Here is a 27,993-nt window from a genome sequence, read left to right on the forward strand (position 1 = left end):
AGACACCGAAATCTTAGCGGGTTACCACTAACTAATGAATCTTTGTAAAGGTCTCGTAGCATCCCTATGCAATCATACCTCGGAAGTGTGGTATGGTGCCTTGCAAACACCGCATGGTTGGGTCCAAAGTTCTTTTGAACTTTTCGCGACTTGTGGGTAAAGATGTACAACCTCTGCAGAGTGTAAAACTGATCGATCAGCTGTGCTCACGGTTAAGAGCGGCCTGAACCCTCACATTATAATATTATCGAAAGATGGATTTAAATTGTTGTTGTTTCATTCATGGTTATGTTATTACTTTATTTATTCATGTTCCCATTTAATTTTGGGTGGCATAAACTTACACTTAGTTAATTGCTAATAAAATTTGACCAACTAGATTAAAAGTTGATGCTGATTAAGCCTTAGCCATACCTTGATTGATCTTACACTACACTGTTTCCCACGACTTGTTGAGTACCAATCATAAATGTATTCATACTTGCAAAACCGCTGTTCAGACCAAGTGGATACTGAGGAGTTCCTACAAGATTTTGAGGAGTTCTAGGCATGCGTTTCTTTAGTCAGCTGCTTGTGGAGTCGTCGCTACTTTTGGAGTTCCGTTGCGTAATAATTAGACTTCGTAGTTTATTTAAGACTTTCGGTCATGTAATAATGGTTAGTACTCTCTTTATTTCGTTATGGCACTGTCTTTGTTATTACATTATGTCGTACATGTATGTAATTTGATCCTGGCGCACATGTATTCAATGCACTTGGTTTTATCCTTAAAACCGGGTGTGACACCCTCCGCCAGCCTAGTGAGGGTACCGCCACCCCTTCGCCTCTCACCTCTCGCCCCTTCGCCTCTCGCCGCCCCTTCGCCCCTTCCCGGATGAAGTCGATCGCTGATCGTGCCTGCTTCGCCGCCGTCTGCCACCGCTTGTCTTTTTGAGACGACGACGCCGGCTCTGTCACCCGTGGATCGTGTTCCCATCCCCGGCCATCGGCAGCGCCATCATCACGACCTTTTGCCTCCTCTTAGGCACAACTTCATCCGAGAAGGGGCGAAGGGGCAGCGAGAGATGAAGGGGCGGCGGCGCCCTCACCAGACCGACAGAGGGCCACGGGCGGCAGAAGGGGTGGCAGTGGCGAACCGTGATGTGAAGGGGTGGCGGCGTCTTATACGCTACTGGATGGGAACACCGTCCGGGCCAATGTTATATCAATGCTCAATTATATGCCGCTCCTACCCCCTCCCGACAGATCCAGAGATTGGTGGACCAATGTTTTATCAATGCTCAATTATTGCGCGTTAGGTGCATGTCGTGGTTCCAATTACTCGATACCTTGCCTGCTTGATGATACTACTACCTATCTTTTTCCTGGTTTCCCCACTCCATTCCTGCATAGAGCTTGCTTTCGCGTACACCGCCTGCTCATCGCCTCCATTTGTGTCTTGCTTGACAGAGGGAGGAGTCTTCGATCTGTCTTGCAATAACACGGGACACTTCAAGTTCTGCGATCAAATTCCAGTCTCGTTCAAGTTTAGCGTCTCCCTATGGTGAGCACAATTTTACTAGTATAATGCCCTTTAATGTTCTCCACTGGCAATCTTAGAATCTTTACTGCGATTGTGTGACATCTCTAAATTCATGGTTTCCTCATCCTGCGCGCAGCAACCTCGTACTTGAAGCACACATCGGTCTGAGGTTCGTTGAGGTTTTGACGATGGAGGCCGCCGTCAGTGCCGCGCGGTGGGTGCTGGGCAAGGCCCTGGCGCCCGTCACTGACGGCTTGCTGGAGGCGTGGGCGGCCAGCGCCGGGCTTGGCGACAACATCGACGCCCTCAAGATGGAGCTCCTCTTCGCGCAGGCCATGCTGGACAATGCCCGCGGCAGGGAGCTTCACAGCCCCGCGCTAGCGCAGATGCTGCACAAGCTGCGGCAGCTGGCCCATGATGCCGATGACGTGCTCGACGAGCTCGACTACTTCCGCATCCAGGACGCGCTCGACGGCACCTACCACGCCGCTGACACGCCTGCAGACGGGTGCGCAAAGAGTCTTGCTCTCAACACTCTCTACACTGCCAGAGCTCTTGCCGGTAAACTCAAGCTCACCTCCGGCTCGAGAGATTCTGCTAACCATGGTGATCCTGACGACCAAGAAGATGATGATGCCAAAAGAGGACGCCTATCTGGGGTTCCCTGCTCATGTGGCGGCCGTGCGGTCACCTCTTCTCCACCATCTCCCACCAACAATGGTGACCAGAAGGCTAGTGGCAAATGCTTGCCAAAGTTCGCCTACAGGGCTCGCAATGCTGCATGCGCTGTCGGTAAACACCTCCCATGCTACTCCTCTCCATGTGCCCATGATGATGCTCACTCTAGCATGTCGGAGAAGGGCTCCAACGAGCCGGGAAATGGATGGAGAAGCATATTTTCTGCTTGTCCGTCCAGGCCACAAAAAATAAATGATGCTGCGAAGTTGCCAAAACTGAAGTTTGATAGGGTGGAAATCTCTATAAAGATGAGGGCTATCATAGAGCAGCTCAAGCCCATATGCGCGAAGGTCTCCACCATTCTGAATCTAGAGCCATTAGGCTCCAGCTGCACCACTGCCAAAGACATCGCTATGAACAGACCCATAACCAGTTCAGAAATCATAGAGCCTAAATTGTATGGGAGGGACAGCCAGAAAAAGAGAATTGTGGATGCCATTGCCGATGGTGAATATGCTGCCAACAAATTTACTGTACTTCCAATTGTTGGGGCGGGAGGTATAGGGAAGACAACTTTCACACAGCATGTATATCAAGAAGTGAACAACAATTTCCAGGTCTCAGTTTGGACATGCGTCTCTCTTAATTTCAATGCAAATAATTTGTTGCAGGATATTGTGGACAAGATTCCAGAAGTTAATGGTGAAAGCAAAAATGATAGCGTCGAAGAGCGAATAGGGCAAAGAATAAAATCTAAGCGGTTCTTGCTTGTCTTGGATGATATGTGGACATATCATGAGGATGAGTGGAAAAAACTGTTAGCTCCATTTAGAAAAGGGGAGGAGAAAGGCAATATGGTTATGGTCACAACTAGAATCCCAGAGGTAGCAAAAATGGTTAAGACAGTCGATTGTTGGTTAGAACTGGAGCGTTTGGAAGCAGAAGATTTCCTGCGTTTCTTTGAAGCATGTGTTTTTGGTGAAGAACAGTCATTTAAAGATCATGATGCATTGCTTGGCGTTGGAGAACAAATACTGGACAAGTTGAAGGGTTTCCCGTTGGCAGCAAAAACTGTTGGGAGGTTATTAAGAAACCAACTTAATTTGGATCATTGGAGAAGAGTACTGGATAGTAAAGAATGGGAACTTCAAACCAGTGATAATGACATTATGCCAGCACTAAAGCTGAGTTATGATTATCTCCCTTTTCACCTCCAACAGTGTTTTTCTTATTGTGCATTGTTTCCCGAAGATTATGAATTTGATAGCAAAGAGTTAATTCACTTGTGGATAGGACTAGATATTCTGCACTCACATGAGAAAAACAAAAAAGTTGGAGAAGTTGGAGAGAGCTACCTACATGAATTGGTTAGTTATGGATTTTTTAAGGAAAGCAAAACAAGATCTGGCTCACCATGTTATGTTATCCATGATCTACTACACGACTTAGGAGTGAAGGTTTCATCAGATGAATGTCTTAGCATATATGGTTCAAACATGGGGTCCATCCAAATCCCCCCTTCCGTACGTCACATATCTATTGTTATTGAGGACACAATTTTGGAGGATAGAATCCGTTTTGAAGAATGTAAAACAGGCCTGAGTGCACTGGATAAAAGATTGAATGCTGAGAACCTACATACATTGATGTTATTTGGAAATTACCATGTAAGCTTTGCCAAGGAATTTCGTGATTTGTTTAGGGAAGCAAGACGCCTTCGTGTTGTATTTTTGTCGGAAGCATTATCATCCTATGATGTCGATAACTTGCTATGCAACTTCTCTAAGCTTGTACATCTTCGCTATATACGGATTGCATGCCGTCCTTATCTGTTCCCAGTAAGACTACCTAGTAGTACTGCAAGATTATATCACTTGAGGATCCTTGATGTATCAGGATGCAATATTGACTCGAGATTCCTGAGGGAGATGAGAAACCTTACAAAATTACAACACTTTCTTACTCTTGATGACAGCATTCTCTCTGGGATTTTTGAGGTAGGGAAACTAAAACTTCTACAGGAGTTAAGAAGATTTGAAGTCAGCAAGGAAAATTCTGGTTTCGAACTAAAGGAGTTAGGGCAACTGCAAGAGCTCCATGGATCACTTAGCATTTATAACCTTGAAAAGGTTCAAGCAAAGGAAGAAGCAGAGCAAGCAAAAGTAATACAAAAATTCCATTTAAAACAGTTGACATTAAGTTGGGATAGTGAGCAGTCCGATGGCAGTAAGAATCCTAAGAGGGAAGAGCTTGTCCTTGAAAGTCTGAAACCACATAGCAATCTTCAGGAGCTATGCATTAGAGGACATGGAGGAGCTAAATGTCCTACATGGCTAGGCACCAACCTTAATGTTCAGAATTTAGAATCTCTTTGTCTTTATGATATAGGTTGGAAAAACCTTCCACCTATAGAAGGGCTGTGGATGGTCAGTGGCCATGCTGAGAACTGCCACGGCCAAAGTTTCAAGAATTTAAAGAGGCTAGAATTAGTCAAGATACCAACGCTGGAAAAATGGGTTGGAAATGACCCTTGTAAAGTCTTCTCTCACTTGGAAGAGCTGGTCATAAGAGATTGCTCTGTACTCATGGAGTTGCCATTTTCACGTTCTACTTGTGAACACCGAGATAAAGAGGTGAACCTGAATTGGTTTCCCATGCTAAGGAAGCTCGTAATTATTAACTGCCCAAACTTATTGTCCTTGCCTCGTTTACCTTGGACTCGTGCTCCATGCTCCCTCAATATAGGAAACAGTGATGCATCTAAATGTTTTGAGAGTCTATTTTACAGAAAAGATGAATCTGAATGCAGCTTGAAAGTCGATGGCTTGGATGGTGCATGGCTGAAGGTGTTGGACTTTGACAACCTAACGGAACTAAAATCTTTGGAGGCCCAGAGATGCCCTCCTCTGCCTCCGGATCACCTCCAAATGCTTTCATCCCTGAAGACCCTCGAGATCAGGGATCCGAATAGTGGCCTTTGGCCATTTGAAGGTGAAAGCCATGCCGGTCATCAGTTTCCAGTGGAAAATCTAGTGATCACAGAGTGTGGTGCTAGTGGAAAGGAATTTACACAGCTGCTCTCTCATTTTCCAAAGCTTTCTACTTTGCGTATAAGCAATTGCCAGAAGATAACAAGGGCGGGTGTCATGGGGAAGCAAGCAACGAGGATGATAGCTTCAACGAGGATAAAATCCGGGCCATCGCCATCAGCTTCAGCTAAAATGGAGGGCGTGCAAATTGGACAGAACCAGCTAATACATGCAAGAGGAGACAGGGAAATAGCAGTGGAAACAGAGGATGAAGAAGTACTGCTCTTGCCTCCCAACCTACAGAGCCTGCGAATGTACAAGTGCCCAAATCTGATTCTCATCAATCTTCCGTCCGATTTGCACTCCCTCCAATCTTTGGAAATTGAGGTGTGCCCCGAGTTCCTCTCCTCCTATTCATCGTCGTCCACTTCGTGTTTCCCCTTCGCATCCTCCTTGCAATTTCTCGAACTTCGTAGCTTGGAGGGCATGGAGGCAGCAGCAGTGCCTCTCTCAAACCTTGTCTCTCTCACAACGCTATGGATAATTGGATGTGGGGACTTAAGAAGCGAGGGCTTGGGAACTCTCCTCACCCAAGGTCAACTCACAGAACTAGGGGTCTCCGACAGCCCCAGATTCCTCGTTGACTGTTCCAAGCCATCACGGACGCGTGAAGAAGATCCTCTTCCCTGGTCCTCCAAGCTGCAGAAGTTGGGTAGTGACGACATTGCAGGCGTCCTCACTGACTCCTTCTGCAGCCTCGTCTCTTCCTCTCTTGCCACCTTAAGTCTTGCATTTAACTACGATGTGGAACGCTTCACAATGGAGCAAGTGGAGGCGCTTCTTCTCCTCACCTCCCTCCACGACCTTGAGTTCGAGTGGTGCGGCAAGATGCAGTACCTTCCTGCTGGGCTACATAAACTTGACAAACTCAAGGCATTATCCATCGTGGACTGTAAAGCTCTCCGGTCGCTGCCCAAGGACGGCCTCCCCAGTTCGCTGCAGCATCTATCGATCGGCTACTGTCCTGCCATCAGGTCACTGCCAAAGGTAGACACACTCGCCAGTTCTCTGCTCTCATTAACGGTCAATGCCCGCAACAGCAAGGAGCTAATAAGACAGTGCCGCAAGTTAAAAGGAACAATTCCAAGAGTCTACACCTGACTCATCCAGGGTAAGAGATGCTTTTGCTTGTTTGTTTGTACTACTTGTGCCCAGTTCCTGTCCACAACCTTTCCTTACGTTTGCATAATCTCGTGTGCTCATCTGAATAACCCGGATCACTTGTTTGAACACGTTTTGTGCAGGTCTCATGTTATACGAATCGAGCATCTTTCTTGTCTTGTCAGATTTCCTCTGCAAATATATTCCAGTCACACTAGAAGTCTATCCACCGAAGATCAAGTTCAACACCAGCTTCTCGAGGTTATTACTTATTATTTTATTAGTAACATTCCTCTATGTTTCTTTTAACTTTTCGCAGTGTTTCCACTAACCAATTTAATTATGACATTACCATCTCAACAGGATGCCCTCTGGAATGTTAGCTCTGCTGAATTTGTCTGCACGCCTCCGTCTCTTGAGCTCACCCAACCTATAAATGGTAGCTCTGCTGATTGTACGGCATTCATCAAAACACAAAGGTACTATGCATTTTGTATTTAACAGTTCAAATGAAGCCGCACCCATTTCTAACTGCCAAGCTTGTTGCTTCCTTGCAGATACCTCGTAGAATCCTGCTGAAAAATACATTGGTTTGTTTCAGAAACTCGTGCAGCGTAAAGTTGACGTGATACGGCTATTATGTGTACCCATTGCCATCATTGATGTGGTATGGGAAAACAAGTAATCTAGAGTCACAGCTTCGTTTGTGTGTTTTAATTAGGGGTGGTAAAGGTCTCTCTAATTTAGCCTAATAAATTTAAGAATTGGGCTCAATACGGACCAGGCAAAATACTATATGATTTTGTGCTAAAAATAGATAGGGCTAAGTTACATCGTGAAGAATGCATGAGGGCCATGATCAATTACCACCCATAGTTGTCATGCAGCTTGTGTGGACACTGAGTGACAAGCGTAATGTGGAGTTTGTACACCTAGTTCCATATATATATATATATATATATATATATATATATATATATATATATATATATATATATATATATATAAAAGAGCGGACGTCCGACTCATCGGACGCTCTAATCCCGTCACCTTTGTGTTGTTAGTTAATTAAATTAGAACAGTATAGAATGACGTGGCCTAACTTACACCACACATTTTTCTACTTTCATTCTTTATCTCTCCCAACTGCTCTCTCTCTCTCCAATTTCCAACCATTCAGCTCGATGAGACTCCGACGAGCGCAGCGGCCGCATGGGGGCAACGACATCGGGGCAGCGCTCGGACGGGCGAGGAATAAGCAGCACGCCATGGCACTCCGACGAGCGTGGTAGCGAGAAGCGGCGTCAGTGTGATGAGCGTGACAGCGACACGGGCAGCACTCCGACGAGCGAGGTAGCGGATTGCCATGATTTCGCCCGATTCCCGTGAGCTTATGGATTCTGTGAGGCAAGGCCGTGGGCGATCTACGCACGCTGCCGGAGCCTGGGAAGGGCGTCGGGTGCTGCTCGAGCATCGGGGGCGCGGGCCGCCGCTCCCCCGCGGCCAGGGGGCAAGCCACGCCAGCCGCTAAAGGAGTTGCTCCGCCCACAATGAGCTTGGCCGCCTGGGAGATTCACGAGGAAGGCTGTCGGGCGCTGAGGCGCTACCGGGCACGGGCTGTAGCTCCCCCGCGGCTAGGGACGAGCCGCGCCGGCTGCCGCCATCCTCCTCCAGCACCGTTTTCTAGCGTCGGATCCCGCTGTGTAGTGCTCCTCCTGCTAAGGTTTGCTTCATGTTGCAAGCGTATGTTTCAAGTGTTTCAGAAGTTTCATGTGGATGTTGCAAAGTAGATCTAGATGTTGCATATGTTTCACACATGTTTTATCTGGATGTTGCATTTTCAATAAAAGATTTGAATGTTCCATGCAACATGAAAACAGATGTTGCGGTGAGTTTTTTTCCTCATCATTAACGGACAGCCCCCCCGATTGCCATGTTGCAATAGGTATCTCACGATGTTGCAGTACGAATTCTTGGATGTTGCAAGCGTTGTAGATGCGCACGGGTGTTGCGGATGAACATATCGTCTGATGTTGAACGATTGATTTTCTGAGATGTTTCGATGTTGCAATAGTTCGCTTTTGTTGTTTCACCTGTCAATTTTTCATGTTGCAATATTTCTTCCCGTATGAGCTCAACCCCAACTCAACATATGATGATTTTTTTGGAAATGTTGCATGAAACATGTGTTCAATGTTGCGGTGGGAATTTTCCCTCACGAATATTATGTTTATATTGAGCTATTTTTTCGCATCTTTTTCATGTTGCAACCATAGATTTTCGATGTTGCAGTTATTTTGTTTTGATGTGTCAACGGAATGTCGGATAATTAGTGGTATTTATTGTGGTACTACTGTAGCCGTCAGATTTAAAACGGATGGTGATGCATGCGTCCGACAGGAGTTGCTCCCGCCGGACGCCAGCAAACCCCATATATATATATAAAATATATATATATATATATATATATTTCTTTATAGCCGGCCACAAAATAACTCATTCTGTAGCCGGGTCAACCATTTCCCTCGGTCACGCGTGGCTCGCGCACTCTCCCGCCCGGCTCCAATCCACAGCTCGGCTCGGCTCCAATTCCTACCGAGCTGCTCATCCCTGAATTTGCTCCTGTCCACCCCGCTCTCCCAGACCGTATCCTACCCGAGCCCCAGACGCCGCCGCCGCCGCCGAGGGGCTGGGCGGCGTTGCCGCGGGATGCGCTCGTGGCCGTCCTCCGCAAGCTCGACCACGTCGCACTCGTCGTCCCCAGGGTGGCGCCATCTGAGCCCGTGGTACTACCTCAAGCGGCCGGCGCGCCTGGCCCTCCTCGTCGTCGGCTTCGTCGCCACCACGTTCGCCGCCTGGGATCGCCTCTCCCTCGTCCGCGACTACGAGGTGAGGATGATACCCGCGCCCAAGCAGATCCGAGCTTTCCCGGCGTGGATCTGGCTGGTTCCCGTACTAGCTCTTTGGTACCTGAAACGCGAAAGGTTTACTTGATAGGTGAAGACATTGGTTAAAGATAGGATTTTTGTTGGTTAGGAACACATCAGCCGTAATAGGATTTTTGTTGACTACTTAGTAATTGGTTCTAATGCTAATCGTTGACCTGGCTGATAAGCTTCAATTATGTAAAACAAAAGATAATTATATATGTTGTACCGGTATCATCAAGATAACATTAGGATACGCCATATATATAGGTATATTAACTAAATACTACTCTCTCCGTCCCAAATTACTATTTGTTTTACTATTTGTTTTGACTTTTCTAAAAACATGTTTTTTCTTATGCACTTATACAAAAGTTAAAATGAATAGTAATTTAGGACGGATGGAGTAGGTATGTATTGACTATGTACACCAAATTATCAATAATCTAGTTTGCTTTCTTTGTGGTGGCATTGATCATTTGATTGTACAAGTTCCTGAAGAGGGCTAAGCGAGTAAAATGAGGGAAAAGCAGCTCGATCGAACAAAAAGTGTAGACTTGCCCCCTAACTAAAAAAGTCACTATCATTGAATTCCTAAGCAATTGCAAACCAACATATGCGATTCATTCCTGTATTGATTATAGCAAACAACAAACTCTTTGCCTTATTTTCAGTATAAGTATACAATGACCACACTGATTATCTCAAGGGGAAATTCATTTTGAGGCATTCATCGTTGGCAGCCAATTACGGGCCACCTCGCTTGATGGGCCTTGCTCTTGTGCATTTTTGGACCTCCAATTTTTTTTTGGACATCTTGTTTAATAGTCAGCCATTATATTATACTTTTTTTAATAAAGGTATGCATTTTATTATTTATTTTATTCAAACTCGCGGGACTACCTAGCATCTCGCAGCTTGTCTTATATGCTGCGTTTCTTTGAAGCATCACGGTCCACTTCACTTTATTATAGGTTTGTTCCTGCCTGGTAACGAGTAGCTACTCTCACGTATTTTGATAAAAATGGCAAACAATTATGTGTGCAGTATTCCGCAATATTTTTATGTTGACAGTTTCTCTGGTTGGTAAAAAAAAAAGACTGCGAGCTTAAAGTTTCATCATTTGTCATTCACAGCTGGTCAAATGCCGCGTGGTATAAGACTACAAGATATGCTAAACGGAAAAAAAAATCACGCACCGATCAGTCGATTACGGCAAGCAGTGTGGGCGGCAGGGCTTGCTTTGCAGTGCAGCTGCCCTTGCTTGCTCCTTAATCTTCGCTCTCAGTTTCATTGACAGGACGCCACCGGCTTCAGAAACACCTCACCGTAATCTCCTTGCTCTGGTCAAGGACATCATCTCGTTTTCAGCCATCCAACATGTACTTTGTTCGATTATCTCGGATAAACAATCTGAGAGATTCGCTTGTGTCTTGGATGCCAAGAATGAGCATGGCGTGAACCAGCTAGAGCACACAGTCATGCATGCTAGCCGCCATGCGAGCGTTCAAAGACATCGATGACCGCCTACTCGCACCTCAAATTCAGGGAACCGGACTTGAAATCCGCCTATATATACACAATGATAATCACGTCGAACTCGCAATCCATCCCATCAAAAGAATTGCTTTCAACAACCAAATCATGGCTAGAACAAGGATGTCTTCCCTCTGGTCCATCTTGTTGCTCCTAGCCCTGTCTGCTGCACTGTGCACACGCAGCGCCGCAGCCACCAACGACGACGACGGGAGCTACGGCACGGACCTAGACGCCGGCCGCCGCGCGCGCGCCGCGGCCACGGTCGCCGAGATCCTGTCGGTGCACAACGAGGCGCGGCGGGAGGTCGGCGTGCCGCCGCTGGTCTGGAGCCCGCAGATCGCCGGGTACGCCAAGGGCTTCGCGCAGTCGCGGCGCGGCGACTGCGCGCCCCGGCGGTCGCCGCTGTTCTACTTCGGCGAGAACGTCGTCGTTGGGAAGGGCCGGCACTGGAACGCGACGGCTCTGGTGGCGCCGTGGGTGGCGGAGGGGCAGTGGTACGACTACGGGAGCAACTCGTGCGCCGCGCCACCGGGCGCCGGGTGCCTGCGGTACACGCAGGTGGTGTGGCGCAACACCACGCAGGTCGGGTGCGCCAGGATCGTGTGCGGCTCCAACGACACCCTCCTCGTCTGCGACTACTTCCCGCCGGGCAACTACGGCACCGGCAGGCCCTACTGATCGTCGCCGGCCAGCTGATCATGTTGCTCGGTCCGTGCAAAATATAGTTGGTTGCCATGCATATGGTCGAGTCATCGAGTTATGTTTTACTGTGGATTATTGTGTGTCTATTCGTTGTGTGTTGTGATTCTTAAGCATCACCGAGACACCAACGTCCCATGGACGTACGGTATGCTGAAATAAAACTGAGATTCCATTGATTTGCTGCAGGGTCGTAGCTCCAAATTGGAGGTACCGGAACAAAATTCAGACGAACCCTGCTGGTGGTATTTGCACAATAACTAATCGCAGATGGAATGCAAATCATGGAAATTCTGAAACGAGAAATTAAGAACAAAGTGTGAAAGACTACTTAAATTACAGAACCTCCAACAAATCTGGCTGAGAACATTAACTCATTGCCAGACGAAATTTCATGACAAAGCCATATGAGAAGCATGCTCCATATCGTTTCAGAAGATGATCAAATGGATGATAGAAACACCAATCTGATTATCTGAACTGTCTCACATATTTTCTTTCTACAAGATGAATACATGGATCTGAATATTTGTTAGATCAAATAGCTGTAGAATCGGCGAGGAAGCTAGGTCCGAGAAGCTAGTTGGACAAACGGCGAGCTCGATCTGGTGGGCGGCGGGGTCGACCTGGTGGGCAGGAATCGGGAGGAGAACGAGGCGGCGGGGAGCTGCAAAGCCGGCTAATTGGATTGGGTACAAGAGCAACTTCAAAAGATCTTTAAAATTACGGTAATGCTATGATTCGATCGTCCGTAGGCATCGGACGCTTACCACAAAAAATATCTGACGCTTCCTATCTAGTCAGTCTACCTTATCTATTCTCACTGTTCCTTTCTTCCTCATCCTAATCCCGTGACTTTTCTTCTTCAACCTCCTAGTCCCTAGCTTCCTCCTCCCTTCCACGCTCGCGCCCCGTGCCTACCGCGACGCACGGCCATGGCTGCCTCCCTGGTCGGCGGCGGCGCGCTCCCCCACCACGACAGCCTCATCCCCTACCCGCTCCCCCACCCCGGCGTCCTCCTCGCCCACCCCGGCAGCACCCCTTCCTCGCACTGCAGCGGAAGCCATCCATCCCATTTTGCCTCTCTGTTTGCGCAGGCCTGAACTCAGGAACCTAGACCCCCTTCCTCATGCTCGACGAGGTCTCAGTCTCCAAGCCCGCCGGGTTCCCCAACCATTCCCACAGAGGATTCGAGACCGTCACCTACATGCTCGAGGTGCGTGTCCTCTACTCAAGCAAACCTTGTGTTACCTGCCTCTGTTCTTCTGCCCCCCACGAGCTGTTCGCTCAAATGTCTCCTTCTGTGTTGGATTGGAATTGCAGGGAGCCTGCACCCACCAAGATAGCAGGCCACAAGGGCACCATCAGGGTAGGGGATGTCCAGGTCAGCCAATCTGCTCTCTAATTGTACTCATGATCACCGTGCTCATGCAGTCCTGACATTATTCCCTGAACTGAATTCTTCCTTCAGTGGATGACTGCCGGCCGGGGCATCATGCACTCGGAGATACCAGCGGGGGATGGGGGTGCATAAGGGCACGAGCTCTGGATCAAGCTCCAGAGCAAGGACATCAGTCGCGCCTTGAAGGACGGCGTAGAGGTATGGATCATCGCCGGCGAGGCCTTCGGCGTGCGCTCCCTGGTCTACATGCGCACCCTGACCATGTACATGGACTTCACCATGCGCCCGGGCTCCCAAATCCACCAGCCTGTCCCAGAGGGCTGGAATGCCTTTATCTACATCGCCGACGGCGAGGGCGTCTTCGGCCAGGAGAAGTCGGCACCCGTGTCGGCGCACCTACTGACGGCTCCATGTTGCGATAGGTACCTCTTGGTGTTGCAGTAGAGATTTTTGGATGTTGCAACAATTGGCTTTTGATGTTTCATCTGTTTGCAATAGTCCAACTTGCTAGCAATCGGGTGTTGCACCAACTTGTTCACGATGTTGCATATGGTTGTTTTCTTTGTTTCGGCCTCCTTTTCTTTTATTGTTGCAATGTTGTAAGAGATGCTTTTTTGTTGTTGCAATGTTGTAAGAGATGCTTTTTTTTGTTGTTGCAGTACTTGATTTGGCCGAGATCACAAAATTATTTCTATTCGAGATGTTGCAACTTGTGTTTTTTATTGTTGCAATGTGTTTGTTTTGAATGTTGCACGAAACAATTCGAGATGTTTCATGCACGTAAAGGTGTTACAAATTTATCTTCTAATGAATGTTGCATGAAACATGATGAAATGTTGCACATGGGGATTTTTTATCCTTGAGATGGATGGCGTGCATGAGTTCCAAAACTATTTTTAGTGCATGTTTTCATGTTGCAAGTGTTGATTTTTGATGTTTCGATAGTTATTTTTCAATGTTGCGACGGAGCGTCCGATAAAAAAAATTATCGGACGTCCGGGTGCTAGCACATCCGAATTATCCCAAAACTTTATTTAGGAAAAAAATAAAAAAAAATTATCTCTAATAGCTCCCCAATTCTTCCCGTAAAAATACGTGGATGCTAAAAGTACCGGGTCCGGTCTTTCCCCAATCTCCCGAACTGCTCCACGTGTTCCGCATCGATGGCTACTCGTGGTCCACGACGATCCTTGACGGCGAGAGCATCAGCTCACCGTTCACCGCATGCGGCCGCGCCTGGCACCTCCACGTACTACTACCCGAACGGCGCGGACGCCGCCAGGCCGGACTCTGGCTCCATCTTCTTCTACCTCCGACTCGACGACCACGAGGCGCGCGTGCGAGCGCAGTACAGGCTCAGCCTGCTAGGTCCCTCCGGCGACGCCACGTACGAGCTCCCCGCCGAGACGGCCATCTTCACGGGCCCTGACGACGACGACGACGACTACGGCCGCGTGCACTACTACGAAGACTACTTCTATGAGGATAGGAACGAGATTGACAAGGAGGTGGGGCCGCCGGAGGAGCTCGGGCGTGGCTACGCCGACTTCATCAGCAAGGAGACGTCAGCAGCTTGCCGTGGCTTCGCGGCGCTGGGCGTCCGCATCACGCCGTCGCACCGGCGCCGGCGCAATACAAGTGGGCCGTGCGCTCGATCCAGCGCCGCTCGGGGCCCGCCGAGCCCGCGCCTCCAGACCGCATCGCGGGGAACGGCGCCTCCGCCTCCGCCGCGGCGTCATCACTCTACGCCATGAAGGGAAAGAAGGGTGACAACCAGGATGCCATGGTCGGAGGTGACACCCGCAACCACCATTTCCTCTTGCGCAGCAAAGATGACGATCGTGCGTGTGCAGGTGAGCCCAAGGAGGAAGAACGAGCCGGGGGTGATTTTGCGAGAGGAAAGAAGTACAGGTTCACCCTGGCTAGTTTTGAAGCATCAGGGAGTTTATTATTGGGGATCTGCTATAGGATGATAGGATCTTGGGAGAAAATTTTTTTTGTAGGGCCATAATTTTGGGGGAGATTTTTTTAAACTCTTGGAGTTACTCATTAGGTTGCTTTTGAAAGTTGTTTAGATTTAATAAGCTCATTCATCAAATGATTTGGTTTGGTTTGGATTGCTCTTAAGAGGAAATAGTTTGGGAGTGATTTAGAGTGGGTTGCATTAGTTTGATTCACAAAACAATTTAAGGATCGGATTCTTGATGTAGGCTTACATATAAGTTCAACTATACTTTTTTGCATGAAGTAGCTAATTATTAAACTAAATCATCTCCAACAAATTTCAATCAATTTCTCTCTAACAAATTTCAATCAATTTCTCTCTAACAAATTTCAATCAATTTCATTAAAATTTTAAAGTGTGAAAAAGGGAGGTTTTAGTTCGAGAGTCCGACTCTTGACGTGGGGCCCATATATATGTCTAGCTACACTATTTTGCACAAAGTAGCGGACACTTAAACTGAGTCATCTCCAATGAATTTTGATCAATTTCGCTAAAATTTTAAAGTGTGAACGTGAAGTTTTAATTTTAGGGTCCGGCTCTTGACGTGGGATCCACATGTATGTTTAGCCATACTATTTTACACAAACTAGTGGGTCGTGAAATTGAGTCATCTCCAACAAATTTTGATGAATTTCGCTAAATTTTTAAGGTGTGAACGTGAGGTTTTAATTCTAGGGTCTAATTCTTAATGCGGGCCTAAATGTATGTTTAGCCATACTATTTAGTACAAAGTAGTGGGTAGTCAAACTCTGTCCTTTTCAACAAATTTCGATCAATTTCGCTAAAATTTTAAGGTGTGAACCCTACGTTTTAGTTTTAGAGTTCAGCTCTTGACGTAGGATCCACATTTGACTCACATTTATTTCAAATATATACAAGTTTTTTTATATGAGCTCATAGGTTTATATAGTAAACCCGTGGGTTCTATCAACCAGTAGAGTGGATTGGCTTGGGTTTAGATAATATAAATATGGGGTGAGTTAGGTTGAAAAAATAAATTAACTTGATATGCCTACCCCAGGGGCGATTGGGGTCGATGGGAGTAACGAACCTGTCGCTCCTGTTCTGATTGGGTTCGGTCCGGTTCGATCCGTCTGTTAATTTCACAAGCGGATCGACCCGCTCCTTTGCAGGCCTATCGTCTTCGCTATCATTCCCGTGCAGCAGCGACTTCCCGGGTTTCAGTTCTCTCCAACGGATGTGTAAATCTTCTTCTTAGTACTCAAGTAGCTCCATTACATGCAACAAGGCTAGTTAGTTATCGAAGAAGCTATTAGCATATCCGCTTGCAGATGCTTTGTGTCTAAGCCTCGAGCACGTGGGCTCCGTGGATACAGAAATATCAGACGAGAAGTAGTTCGTCCTGCTGCCTTCTATTCCCAACGGGTTGCATGCTGCAACTCCGATCCCAAGTTCCCAACTGGTATCCTCAATTTCCTCCCAAGCGGTCGTTTACTTTTGGTATCTCTACCCAGGCTCCTTAAGTACCAAGATGTGTGTTCACGTCAGGCTACTAACTATCCTAAGACTACAAATATGAAAATGTAGCTGCTTCCTATGTTTGTTTGAAGATCCCCTCCCTTAGAGCCCCCACGTCACCTCCCTTGGAGCCCCCACGTCGCCCACCACCGCGGCCGACACGGGCGGCGCCATAGCAGCCGCCAACCCCCCTACCCCTCGAGCCCACCTCACCACTGCCGGAGGGGGTCGCTGGAAGCTCGTGCGCCCCCAAGGACGGCGGCGGCGGGGTAGACTGCTCGGTGCGGGCCTAGGGCGCCGAGGCGGGACGGCGCAAGGTCATGGCCGGGTGGCGTGCTGGAGCGGCGGCAGCCCGGATCCGGCCCCGCCGTGGGCGGATCCGGCTTCCCCGACCCCAGATCCGCTGCTCCTGTCCCATTCGGCAGGCGACGTGCGGAGCGGAGGGCGGCAGCGCGACGGCGGCGGCGCACTGGGTGGTGGACAATGGGCGTGACGACGACAACCGGTGCGAGAAGTGAGGCCGTGTGCGGCGGCACCGGCCCTGGCCACGGGTGAGGACCACGCGCGGCGGCAACCTCGGCATGAGTGAGGAAACCACGCGCGGTGACGACCGGCAGTGGTGGAGCCCCGCACGGGCATGGGGCCCGCTGGCGCCCCTGTGCCACGGCAGCAGCGAGCGTGGCGCAGGGCCATGGGGTCGCGTGGCCGCGAGGAGATGACGAGGAATGCGTATGTCTGGGAAGCTGAGAGTGCGCGTGGGCTGTGCACATTGCCAGGATGGCCGCGTGGTCCTCGACGTGGTGTTGGACGACTGCCAGGCGCGAGGCTGAGGAGTTCGCGGTGGCGGATTTGGTGGCGGCGGCGGACATGAGGAACAAAATGGAGGCATGGCCACGAGTACCACGCGACGCTGTGCGGGTGCCTTGCCGCCGGCCATGACGCAGGTGCGTAACGATACCATGACGCAGGCGCGTCGACCCGGCGGCGGAGGAGGCGCCACCTAGGAGAACGGCGGGCGGAGGGGGCACTAGCGTGGAGGATGGCGGCGCGGAGGTGGCGTTGGCATGGATGAGGTGATGCACGCAGAGCGTGCGCGGAGGATAGCGGCGCGGAGGGCGGCACAGGGTGCGGCGCGAGGAGGATGACTGCCGGCGAGGAGGTACGATGGTGCGAGGAGGTGCGGCGACGCCGCCGCTCCAGATAAGCTATCGTGATTGTGGCAGGGAATGCCGAGCTGTGAGTGTGCAGGAGTTGGGAGGCTCCGGGTGAAAGCCCTCACCGGCATTATTAGCCTGGCGAAGCCGACCTCACGAGGCGAAGTCAACCTGCGGCGGCGGCTTGGCTGATCGACGGAGATCTTGTGGAGCGGGGCAACATTGCTCACCACTCTGACAGCGACAAAAGAAATAGATCCGTGATGAGGAGTACGGTGGCAGGCGTGGCGAGGCCCCTGCGCATGGTGTTTCTCTGAGGCGACGAGAACGAGGTGGAGTCTAGCGACAGATAAGGCGAGGTCCCCGCGCGTTGTGTTATCACGGTGGCGACTGCGAGACAGCCTACGAGAGGTCCGGATTCGGTGGTATCACTCTGTCAGATGGAGTGTGGAGTTGCAGCGGTACTACAGCGGAGGGTCCCGCATGGCGGTGACCTTATCGGTGTGGTGCAGTCTGTTTCTATCGGTTCCCTATCGACGCAGGGCCACGCCCGGAGGTTTCGGCGAATACACGAGCGTAGATGTTGGTGGGTCCCGCCGTGGCGAGTGGAGTGGTGAGGCCGCATTGATGTCCCAATCCAACAGGTCGAGTGTGGCAGTTCTGAGTTGAGTGGCTACCCGTGTTGATATCCCAATCCAACCGGGCGAGTCTTTTTTGTTTTTCTCTTCTTTTCCTTTTGTATTTTTCCAGTATGGAACTCCTTCATTTCGGCAGCTCTCCTGCTCAATTAGTTTAAAAAAAACAAATTTGAAAATGGCACTGGGGAAGACTAACCAGGCAGAGAATCTGAGTGCTATACATACATACATATATATATATATATATATATATATATATATATATATATATATATATATGAGAAGAGGCAATGCTATTTGTTTGTATATAAGGAAAAGCCATACTTCACCTAACAGAGGTTCATGGGTGCACTGCTCAAATTACCACTTCACTAACAATCCACATGATTGTACCTAGTCCTGCTAATTGGGTTGTAACCCAGGTTATAACCCCACCAATCCATTCTCACAGGAAAATAAATATAATCCACCCTAAACCAAACCTCCACCATCATACACCACACTACCCCAAACTTTTCATTACATAAGTTATACAAACTGTTTGCCAAATATGGTTACAACCCAATAAGAAACCATTAGGTACCCAATAAAAACTCATTAGGTAGTTTTTTTGTTTGAGTTTGTATGCAACTTTTGACGCAGGGTCCACATGTAAATCTAGCCACACTATTTTGCACAAAGTAGCGGACTGTCAAACTAATTCATCTGCAACAAGTTTCTGTCAAACTAATTCATCTGCAACAATTTGTACCCAGTAGAAGAAGATCCACAGCATTCAAGCACTTTATTTGAACGGCAGTCATATACACCCACCCATGTTTTGAAAAATGTCAGAAATACCATTAATTGATACGGGGTGATATGGTTATGAGTCACTAAACTCATGCGCTAAGTAATTTTTTGGATGCACATACAGCAACTTATTCGAGCCCTGTTATGATTGTACTCCATCACAGAACGCTGACATGCCACTTGGCAACGTATATTTATATGTATACCATAAAATGATGTGAACTTGGTAATTATATTACCGCGCATGTGGTAGTTTCAATCTATAACAGACAGCAATAGTTATCTGGCATGAGGAATACGTAACTTGAAAATTTATGAGATAAACACTAGTAGATTAATCCATGCTCTTAAACAGATAAGTAGTTTTGGAAACAGAGAGTAGCTCAGTTGGTAAGGTTCCTTATGACGGAACCTGCCCATCTGGATTCGAGTACTCGACTTAGCAAAGGTGCATTGTGTTCGCCGATAGCGAGGCGTCAGTAGTGACTTAGTCAATCTCGAAGATTTGCCGGCTCAGTCTTTCAAATGTGCTTATAGAGGTAAGGTTGCGTGCGTGCATTCGTTGGGGGCAAATATGTGTGTGTATGTGAGCACCTGCGTATGTAATGTGTGATTGAAAAAAAAGACAAGTAGTTTTAATAGACGAAAGTATAGGAATTTCGTAATAAATTTGGGACCTACGCCTTATAAAAATATTTGTTACCTATGCTTTCCTCTTTTTTTTCATATTCTTCGCATCCTAGCCGGTGTGAAATTGGACTAATTCGGTGGAGTGAATTTGGTTCGATTCGTATCAGTGTGAATGGGGTTCAGAGAATTGAAATTGAAGCACTCTATCTTCCCATCCAAGGCCATGTTTACTTAGGCCTTGTTTAGTTGGCTGAATTGGAAGGTGCCAAATTACTGTGCTGGCACTGTAGCACACTGTAGCGTTTCGTTTCTATTTGTGAATTATTGTCCAAACATTGACTAATTAGGCTCAAAAGATTCGTCTCGCAAAGTACAACAAAACTGTGCAATTAGTTTTTAATTTCATCTACATTTAGTACTCTATGCATGTACCGCAAGTTTGATGTGATGGGGAATCTTCTTTTTGCATAGTGTCAAAGTTGGGAGTTGGGAGGTAAGCCCTTGATACTATGCAAAAAGAAGATTCCCCATCACATCAAACTTGCGGTACATGCATGGAGTACTAAATGTAGACGAAATTAAAAACTAATTGCACAGTTTTGTTGTACTTTGCGAGACGAATCTTTTGAGCCTAATTAGTCAATATTTGGACAATAATTCACAAATACAAACGAAACGTTACAGTGTGCTACAGTGCTGGCACAGTAATTTTGCATCTCCCAACTTGGCCAACTAAATAAGGCCCAAGTTACTTTAGTTCTTTCCCATTGAAGTTGGCGCACAGTCGAAACTTGTGTATACACATATGATGTTCTCTACCCTGCCTCATTCTTGAGCCAGTCAACATTTGTTCTGGAGTCCATCGAGATCGAACGATTTCTAGCATATCGAGGGAGTACATTATGCATCCATAAGAAGCAGAGTAGTGCCGGAAGTGGTGGAGCTCCACTTCATTGAGCTATGTGTACAGGAAAGAAGAAAGCTCCACACGTGCTCGCTCGCATCGCTTGGCCGGAAGGCGGAGGGCGCGGGCTCGTGACACCTGTGTAAATAGTCTACCAAAATCCGATGTAATATTCCTAAAAATTAGAAATATCAAATTGAGTGAATTTTCAAAAATTTAAAACTTTTTGTATGCATTGTATGCTCATTTAAAAATGGAGGTCAACTTCTAATCCCTCCTAAAAATTCCCTAAATATATCTCAAAATCATTTTGAAACTTATGTGCTAATTTGATTTGGATTTTATTGGGTTTTATTTGGCTTTCCAATTTGAGTGTGTTTGAATTTTGAATCTGATTCAAAATTCAAACTAAATCTAAAACTAAAAATATAAAAACAAAACCTAAACTAACCAACTAGCGCACTAGGTCGGCCCGCAACCAAACCGGCCTAGCCTGCTCTAACTCTCCCTCTCTTCCGCACCGGCCCACCTGGCCACCCCAGTCGACCCGCTAGACTGCCGCAACCTCGCTCCCTCTCTTCTTCCACCACCAGGTGGGGCCCGCACGTCAGCTGCCCTATTCCCCTTTCTTCTTCCTCCAGTGATACGCCTCACGCGCACGGCGTGTGCGCGCCCAATGGTACGGGCTCGCCGGCTGCGTCCACATCGGCGCGCACTACCATACTCGTGACGCCTCCCCCGCTCCTCCGCTTTTGCACTGGAGGCCGTGGATGGCCGCCACATCGAGCTGCCGCGCCATCGTGGTCACCCACTCGCCGGTGCTGCGCCCCCGAAACCTTAACCCTAGCCGCCTCGCTGTGCCTATAAAAGGAGGCCAAGCCCCAGCCCTCTCCATCCACCCGGGGTTCTCCCCAACCGCCGTTGCCAATTTGAGAAAAGAGAAGGGGAGGAGGAGGAGAGAAGAGAGGGGGATGAGATGGGAGGAGAAGAAGGAAGGAGGAGAAAGAGGCCGCGCCTGAGGAGAAGCCAGAGCACTGCGCCTGGAGGACCTGCTATCGCCGTCATCCGCACCAAGGAGATCCGCAAGTCACCACCTCTTCGTCAAGCCGACGTCCATCTTCTTCGTTGACCAGCAGTGAGCGCCACCACCTCCCTCTCCCTCACTCTTTCCTGGCCTTCGCCGCCGGCTCCCTTGAGCACGAGCACGACTGGCCGTCGACGTCACATGCTTGACCCCTCCATGGCCTTGTCATGCCGCGGGATCGCGCGTGCCTAGGACATCGGGTGTTTCTACGCCCCGGCCACACTGCTGGCATGGCCCCGGGGCTAGACCCCGCCATGCCGCCCACGCTGGCGCTCGACATCGTTGCGCTGCGCCGCCACCTCGCAATACCAACCCGTGTGCGCCCGCAGCCTCGCCGTACCCAAAGCCTTTGGCCGGGCCACAACCCCGCGCCGTGCCACGCCGCGTCACGTCGCCATCCCGCGTGGCCTAGGCTGCGCCTTGACCAAGGCCGGGCCTTTGGCCCGACCAGCGCGCCGTGCCGCTGCTCCACACCGCACCGTGCCGTGCGTAGCTGTCGCGCTGCACTTTGCCATGCTGCGACGTCACGCCGTGCCACGATGTCGTGGGTGCGCGATCTTCCTTGCACTTCAAAGAAAATCAATGCAATGCTAAATAGAACTCCTAGCTTATGTTTCATCTAGCATGTCTTGCCCTTCTTCTATTTCATTTCGCAAATAAACTAAAAATTGGACATATTGGTTTACACTAATACAACTGAACATTTTATTTGTGTGTCTGAATTTGTTTTGGCTTAGAACATTTCTTCAATCACCAAATTTGTCGATCTTGTGTATTATTGATCATAACCGTAGAGAAAAGTAACTTCTTTAAGACCTCTAATTTTATCACAGAAAAGCATTAAGCTTCACCATAACTTTAATTTGTTCCCTTTGTTCTTGCGTTCTGCAAGAATCATATTACAGTGAACTAGTTTATTTTGTAACTGCAATATATCTACGTACTAGCCTATTCATAGAAACTGCAAAACGCATATTTATGATACATTAAGTATCCATATAATGACATAATTCTCTATCACTCTTATGTTCATGTGAAACTAATTGTCAGGTACGTTAAAAGATTTATAAATGCAGGAGATAATACTGAAGAGTTACCTACCGTACGTAGAAAGGCCAATTACAGTTCTCTCTATATAAGAACGTAGTATGATCTGCAGACTTGACAACCATGTCTTCCTTAACCTACCTCACCGTCCTCTCACTGCTGGCTCTGGCGGCCTCGCCGCCCTCGGGCGCCTCCGCCGACGTCGCGGCCCCATCCCCACGCCGCGCTCCTCGCGGCCCGGCCATCGCCGCGCAGTTCCTGTCCTTGATCAACGCCGTGCGCGCCGACGCCGGGGTGCCGCCGCTGTCGTGGAACGCGACGGCGGCGCAGCGCACCAAGCTGCACGCGAGCTGGCTCCGCGACTCGGCGGGGTGCGACCTGGACCAGAAGGAACGGGCCCCCGTACGCGTGGAGATGGGGACGGCCATGACCTGGTACCGTGGCTACGACGGCCGTCCGACGCCCGCCGACGCGGTGGCGTTGTGGCTGACCGAGCGGCCGTGGTACGACCGCGCCGCCGACACGTGCGCGGCCGGACAAGAGTGCGGGAACTACAGGCTGGTGGTGAAGCCCGAGTGGCGCCAGCTCGGGTGCGCCCTGGTGGCGTGCCCGTCCGGCGGCGCCGTGGCGGCGTGCGCGTACCGCAGGGGGCTGGGGACTAAGTGATGTGACATGACGAACTTCTTCCAGCTTCTTGTACGCATTTCCAAACTTTGAAAGATACTGTTACCACCCATTTCCGAATATTCTAAAAATATAAATAAATCGGCACCATTGGTGTGCAAGGGTAACTAATAGATCGTCATAAGATGACTATATCATGACCATATGTTCCCAGAAAAAGGGAAAGCAGACGACTAAATCATTTTTATATGTTTCATTCAATATTCATGCAAATCGTCGTAAAGCAAGAAAATATCCTCCCGCAACATTTTAACATGTTTTTGGCAACGTTTTGCAAATAATCATACTCTTCATTCTCCAAGCAAGAGCCCGTCGCAACATTCATGGAAGTCACTAACAACAACAGGGAGCATTGTCTGCAAGATGTACATTTCAAACTAAAAAATATATCATAAAAATTCCATATTATGTTGTCACATTTGAAGCTATAAATCCAACACTCATATTCTATTTTTCTTACTTTTTCACAAAAACCAATCATTAAAAAAATCTCATTCATATTTTTTTGAGAGTAAAAAAACTTAGAAAGGCCACATGACACCTAGCCCATTTGGCCCAATCGCCGCCCCCACACCTCCGTCTTCGAGCTTGAAAATTCTAAAGCCACCGTCGCCGGGCGGCCTCCCCTCCCCCCCACCCTTCCCTTCCCTCCTCCGAGATGTCCTCGCCGCAATCCCTCCTCCTCCTCCTCCCCTCCTGTCTACCACCCCCACCTCCCCTCGCCCGCGTCGCCCCGCGCCCGCTCTCCTCCCCTTCCCTCACCGCCCTCCAATTCCCCCGCCTCGCCGCCAAGCTTTCCCCGCCGGCCCTCGCCGCATCGTCCCCTCCACCCGGCGGCTTCCGCGGCAGTGGTGACGCCGGCGGCAGCGATGGGGGAGGCGGAGGTGGCGGCGGGGGAGGAACGGACCCTCCCGACCCCGGCGACGGGTGGTGGCGGCGGTGGCTCCAGGCCCTCCACCCGGAGTTCCTCCTCCTGTTCCTGCTCCTCCAGTCCGGCGCCGCGTCCGCACTCGCTGAGGCCCTCGGCGCCACCGGGGATGGCGCGGGGGGCGTGTGGGAGGTGAGGGGCGGCGCGCGCACGCGGCTCGTGCCGGACCCGACCTGGACCTCATATCTCATCGCGGGGGACGACGGGTCGAAGCGGGAGGAAGGGGATGGCAAGGGCGGAGGCTCCCGTGTGGACGTGGCCGCGCTGCGGAGGCAGCTGGAGCGGTCGTGGCGGCGCTGCGCCGATGTTGCTGTCCAGCTGCTGCTCCCCGACGGCTACCCGCACAGCGTCAGCAGCGACTACCTGAACTACTCGCTGTGGCGCGCCGTGCAGGGCGTGGCCAGCCAGATCAGCGGGGTGCTTTCCACTCAGGTACCGGTTCTCGTCCGAGCATCTGTGGCAATTATCTGAAGCTGATAGGTGAAGTGTAGCGTTTTTATTCCCTGAATTGTATTGTTCAGGCTCTTCTCTATGCGGTCGGGTTAGGGAAAGGAGCGATACCCACTGCAGCTGCGGTGAATTGGGTGCTGAAAGATGGGCTCGGATACTTGAGCAAGATCATGTTGTCCAAATTCGGCCGGCATTTCGATGTTAACCCCAAAGGCTGGAGGCTGTTTGCTGATCTTCTGGAGAACACGGCTTATGGGCTCGAAATTCTGACTCCAGTGTTCCCTCACCTGTTTGTTCCGATTGGGGCGGCTGCTGGAGCTGGTCGCTCGGCAGCTGCTTTGATACAGGTTAGACTTAGTTTGGTAGAGTAAACTACTGCTCGCCTTTTTTGTTAGGAGTAAACTGCTGCTTTAATTTATCATCTTTCAACATTGACAGATTATGTATCATGCTGCTGTTATTTATCTTATGTGAATAGGATGATGCAATGCAACGGTTTTAATACAGGAAGTTTTCTTGTCTGCAGGCTGCCACCAGAAGTTGTTTCTATGCTGGATTTGCAGTCCAAAGGAACTTTGCTGAGGTGTGCTTATCCTCGTATGTTTAGTTTATTATTAATTAAGCAGACCCTGATAACTTGTTTTCTATTCATTGTGCATCAATCTATTAAATCAAATTATAGTTTGTATGTTCATTTATCTACTTAGTCAATGTGAAATTGTACCTCAACATCAAATGTTCACCTTATAGGCAAAATTTATCTCCCATAGATCTTCCTGCACCCATCCAGTACATTGATACATGTCATAGCACCATCCCCTCCCCTCCCCCCGCCCCCCCCCCCCCCCCCCCCCAAAAAAAAAAACATTTCCTACAACCCACTAGTCTGAATCCCTTCCACTTTTGTTCGTACTAGGAAATAAAGAATCACACTATCATATGAACACTTCCGATATTAAATTCAGTAAGTACATTGTATGCCTATTCATTACATTTTCATCTCAGTGACTAAAATGACATGAATATTCAGGTTATTGCAAAGGGTGAAGCACAAGGAATGGTTAGCAAGTTCGTTGGCATAGGGCTTGGCATTGTGTTGGCTAATCACATTCATTCATCTGTACCATTAGCTCTTATTTCATTTGCTGGAGTTACTGCTGTCCACATGTATTGCAACCTTAAGTCTTATCAATCAATTCAGCTGAGAACACTGAATCCGTACCGTGCAAGTAATTTGATTTCTTCACTGTTATTTATCTCAATTCTTCCCTTATTTTTATTGACCCTATATGGCCACAACTTGTGTAGGGATGATATTATGTAATCAAATTGGCTACTTTTTCATCTTAATTTCTTTACTAAGCTAGATATGGAATATAAAAAGTTCAACAGATGTAAAAACTGACAGTTTATTTCTGATAAATGGTTGAGTGAAATGGTAAACATGGAAGGTACATTCAGTATATTTCTTCAGTCAAAAATGTGTCTATTTTATTCAATGGATAACATTAAACGCTGGAAGCATATATTTAGTACTGTAGTGATATTTTGCTAAAATAATACTCTCTTTCTCATACTCCTGAATTTCTTTTTTTTTTCTATATGGGACAAACTTACAACAGTAGTTATTTCCTATCCTTGTATCAGTTCTGTTCCCTGACATTTAGCATTTGTTCTCTAGAATGATAATGTTACAGGATGTGATTAAACTTTTTTGTCCTTTTTATGAAGGCTTGGTGTTTAGTGAATATCTATTAAGTGGACAAATTCCATCAGTCAAAGAGGTGAATGATGAGGAACCTCTCTTCTTCAATCTGTCACTTGGTGCTTCACGTAAAGTAAGTCAAGGTTACTTTCAGTATTGTATAACTGACCAATTTTTTCTCCCGACATTATATTCTCAACTGTTAAGCCTTAAAGCTCCTCTTTTCAATATTGCCTGATCATGTGGCACATATAGTTGTGTTTCGTAATGTCCAAATTATAATTGTGTCCTGTTAGATCCAACTAGCTTCTGGTTAGGAATGCTCGAGTAATATCATCACACATATTCATTTTTTCTCCTTTGTTTTATTTCATTTTCTTATTTTCTGCGGTTTCTTGGATTTTGCAACAGGAATGCAAGATTTTGTCAGCAGAAGCAAAAGATGCTGCAGATCAAATTTGTCAGCGGTTACAATTGGGTTCTAAACTAAGTGAAATTATTGAGAGTAAAGAAGATGCATGTGCATTGTTTGATCTCTACAAAAATGAGCAGTACCTGCTTACGAATTACAAGGGCAAATTTTGTGTAAGTTCATCTTGAAGCAAGTATTCCTAAATGTCAGTTTTGTTGTGCATTCAGCTAATAATATTTTACCTGCTTACAGATTGTACTTAAAGAGGGATCTTCTCCTGAAGACATGCTCAAATCTTTGTTCCATGTTAGCTATCTGTATTGGTTGGAAAGATTTATGGGCTTTAGACCAAGCAATATTGTCTCAGAGTGTAGGCCAGGTGGAAGGCTTGAAGTATCCCTGGATTATGCTCAGAGAGAATTCAGCCATGTCAAACATGATGGTTCTGTCGGTGGCTGGGTGATGGATGGTCTAATTGCGAGGCCCTTACCCGTAAGAATACAAGTAGGAGATGTTACTCCTTAGGACTTGGCTCAATTAGCTGTCCTCGTAGATCAGTCCCTTGGAGATGTACAGTGCGCTCATTATCTGATCAGTTTTCGGAGAGTTATATTTTGTCTAACTGGCAGTGTGGTTTGACACCTTATCCTTCAGGCTTCTAAACTAACAGTCTTCAAACATCCTGGTGCTCAAATAACCTCAGAGTTACCCTCGTCATAGGATGGAGCTGGCAACATCTCTAGTATAGTTTTTGTTGAGAATTGAATTCTTTTTAGTTGGTTTTGACTGTTGAAGCCTGTACTAGTGCTCACAAGATTAAGAGCACTCGGGCAACTATAAAGATTAAAGACATGATGAAAGATTATCAGTAGGCCACCTTGTGTGCTTGAGATCAACTTTGCTGATAATACTTGTCTGGTTAGTTTATTGGAATAAATCCACATTCCATAATATTAGTGCAATATGTCTGAGAATGTAAACTAGTTAATTTGCCAAGTATCAATTTACTCGGGCAACTACCTGCTTGAATCATAGTCTGGCAGCTATTCATAGCTTGTCCAGAAACAAGTTTTGTACCCTCTGCAACATGTAGAAAGCCAGTGTGAGCTTTCTTAATGTGATGG

At 48.1% G+C, this 27,993-nt stretch overlaps 4 protein-coding genes across 4 annotated transcripts; all 4 read left to right on the plus strand.

The window, feature by feature from the left end:
• Positions 1–996: 996 nt before the first annotated feature.
• LOC117863771 (putative disease resistance protein At3g14460) lies at positions 997–7,306 on the plus strand. The gene is made up of 5 exons (XM_072294897.1): positions 997–1,543; positions 1,659–6,400; positions 6,534–6,651; positions 6,754–6,869; positions 6,948–7,306. Exons 1-2 carry the CDS (start codon positions 1,341–1,343, stop codon positions 6,388–6,390), a joined length of 4,935 nt encoding a protein of 1,644 aa, XP_072150998.1. The 5' UTR covers positions 997–1,340; the 3' UTR covers positions 6,391–6,400; positions 6,534–6,651; positions 6,754–6,869; positions 6,948–7,306.
• A 1,602-nt stretch (positions 7,307–8,908) lies between these two features.
• Positions 8,909–11,734, plus strand: LOC117862864 (pathogenesis-related protein 1A). The gene has a single exon (XM_034746398.2). The coding sequence runs from the start codon at positions 10,803–10,805 to the stop codon at positions 11,532–11,534; it is 732 nt and encodes a 243-aa protein (XP_034602289.1). The 5' UTR covers positions 8,909–10,802; the 3' UTR covers positions 11,535–11,734.
• Positions 11,735–22,813: 11,079 nt separating this feature from the next.
• Positions 22,814–23,356, plus strand: LOC117864600 (pathogenesis-related protein 1C). The gene has a single exon (XM_034748727.1). The coding sequence runs from the start codon at positions 22,814–22,816 to the stop codon at positions 23,354–23,356; it is 543 nt and encodes a 180-aa protein (XP_034604618.1).
• A 648-nt stretch (positions 23,357–24,004) lies between these two features.
• On the plus strand, positions 24,005–27,820 carry LOC117864320 (protein root UVB sensitive 1, chloroplastic). Its single transcript, XM_034748374.2, has 7 exons — positions 24,005–24,734; positions 24,824–25,099; positions 25,279–25,335; positions 25,783–25,981; positions 26,484–26,590; positions 26,869–27,042; positions 27,122–27,820. The coding sequence occupies exons 1-7, from the start codon at positions 24,033–24,035 to the stop codon at positions 27,392–27,394; spliced, it is 1,788 nt and encodes a 595-aa protein (XP_034604265.1). The 5' UTR covers positions 24,005–24,032; the 3' UTR covers positions 27,395–27,820.
• Positions 27,821–27,993: the final 173 nt, after the last annotated feature.

The sequence above is a fragment of the Setaria viridis genome, chromosome 7, assembly GCF_005286985.2.
Source record: "Setaria viridis chromosome 7, Setaria_viridis_v4.0, whole genome shotgun sequence".
NCBI lineage: Eukaryota > Viridiplantae > Streptophyta > Magnoliopsida > Poales > Poaceae > Setaria > Setaria viridis.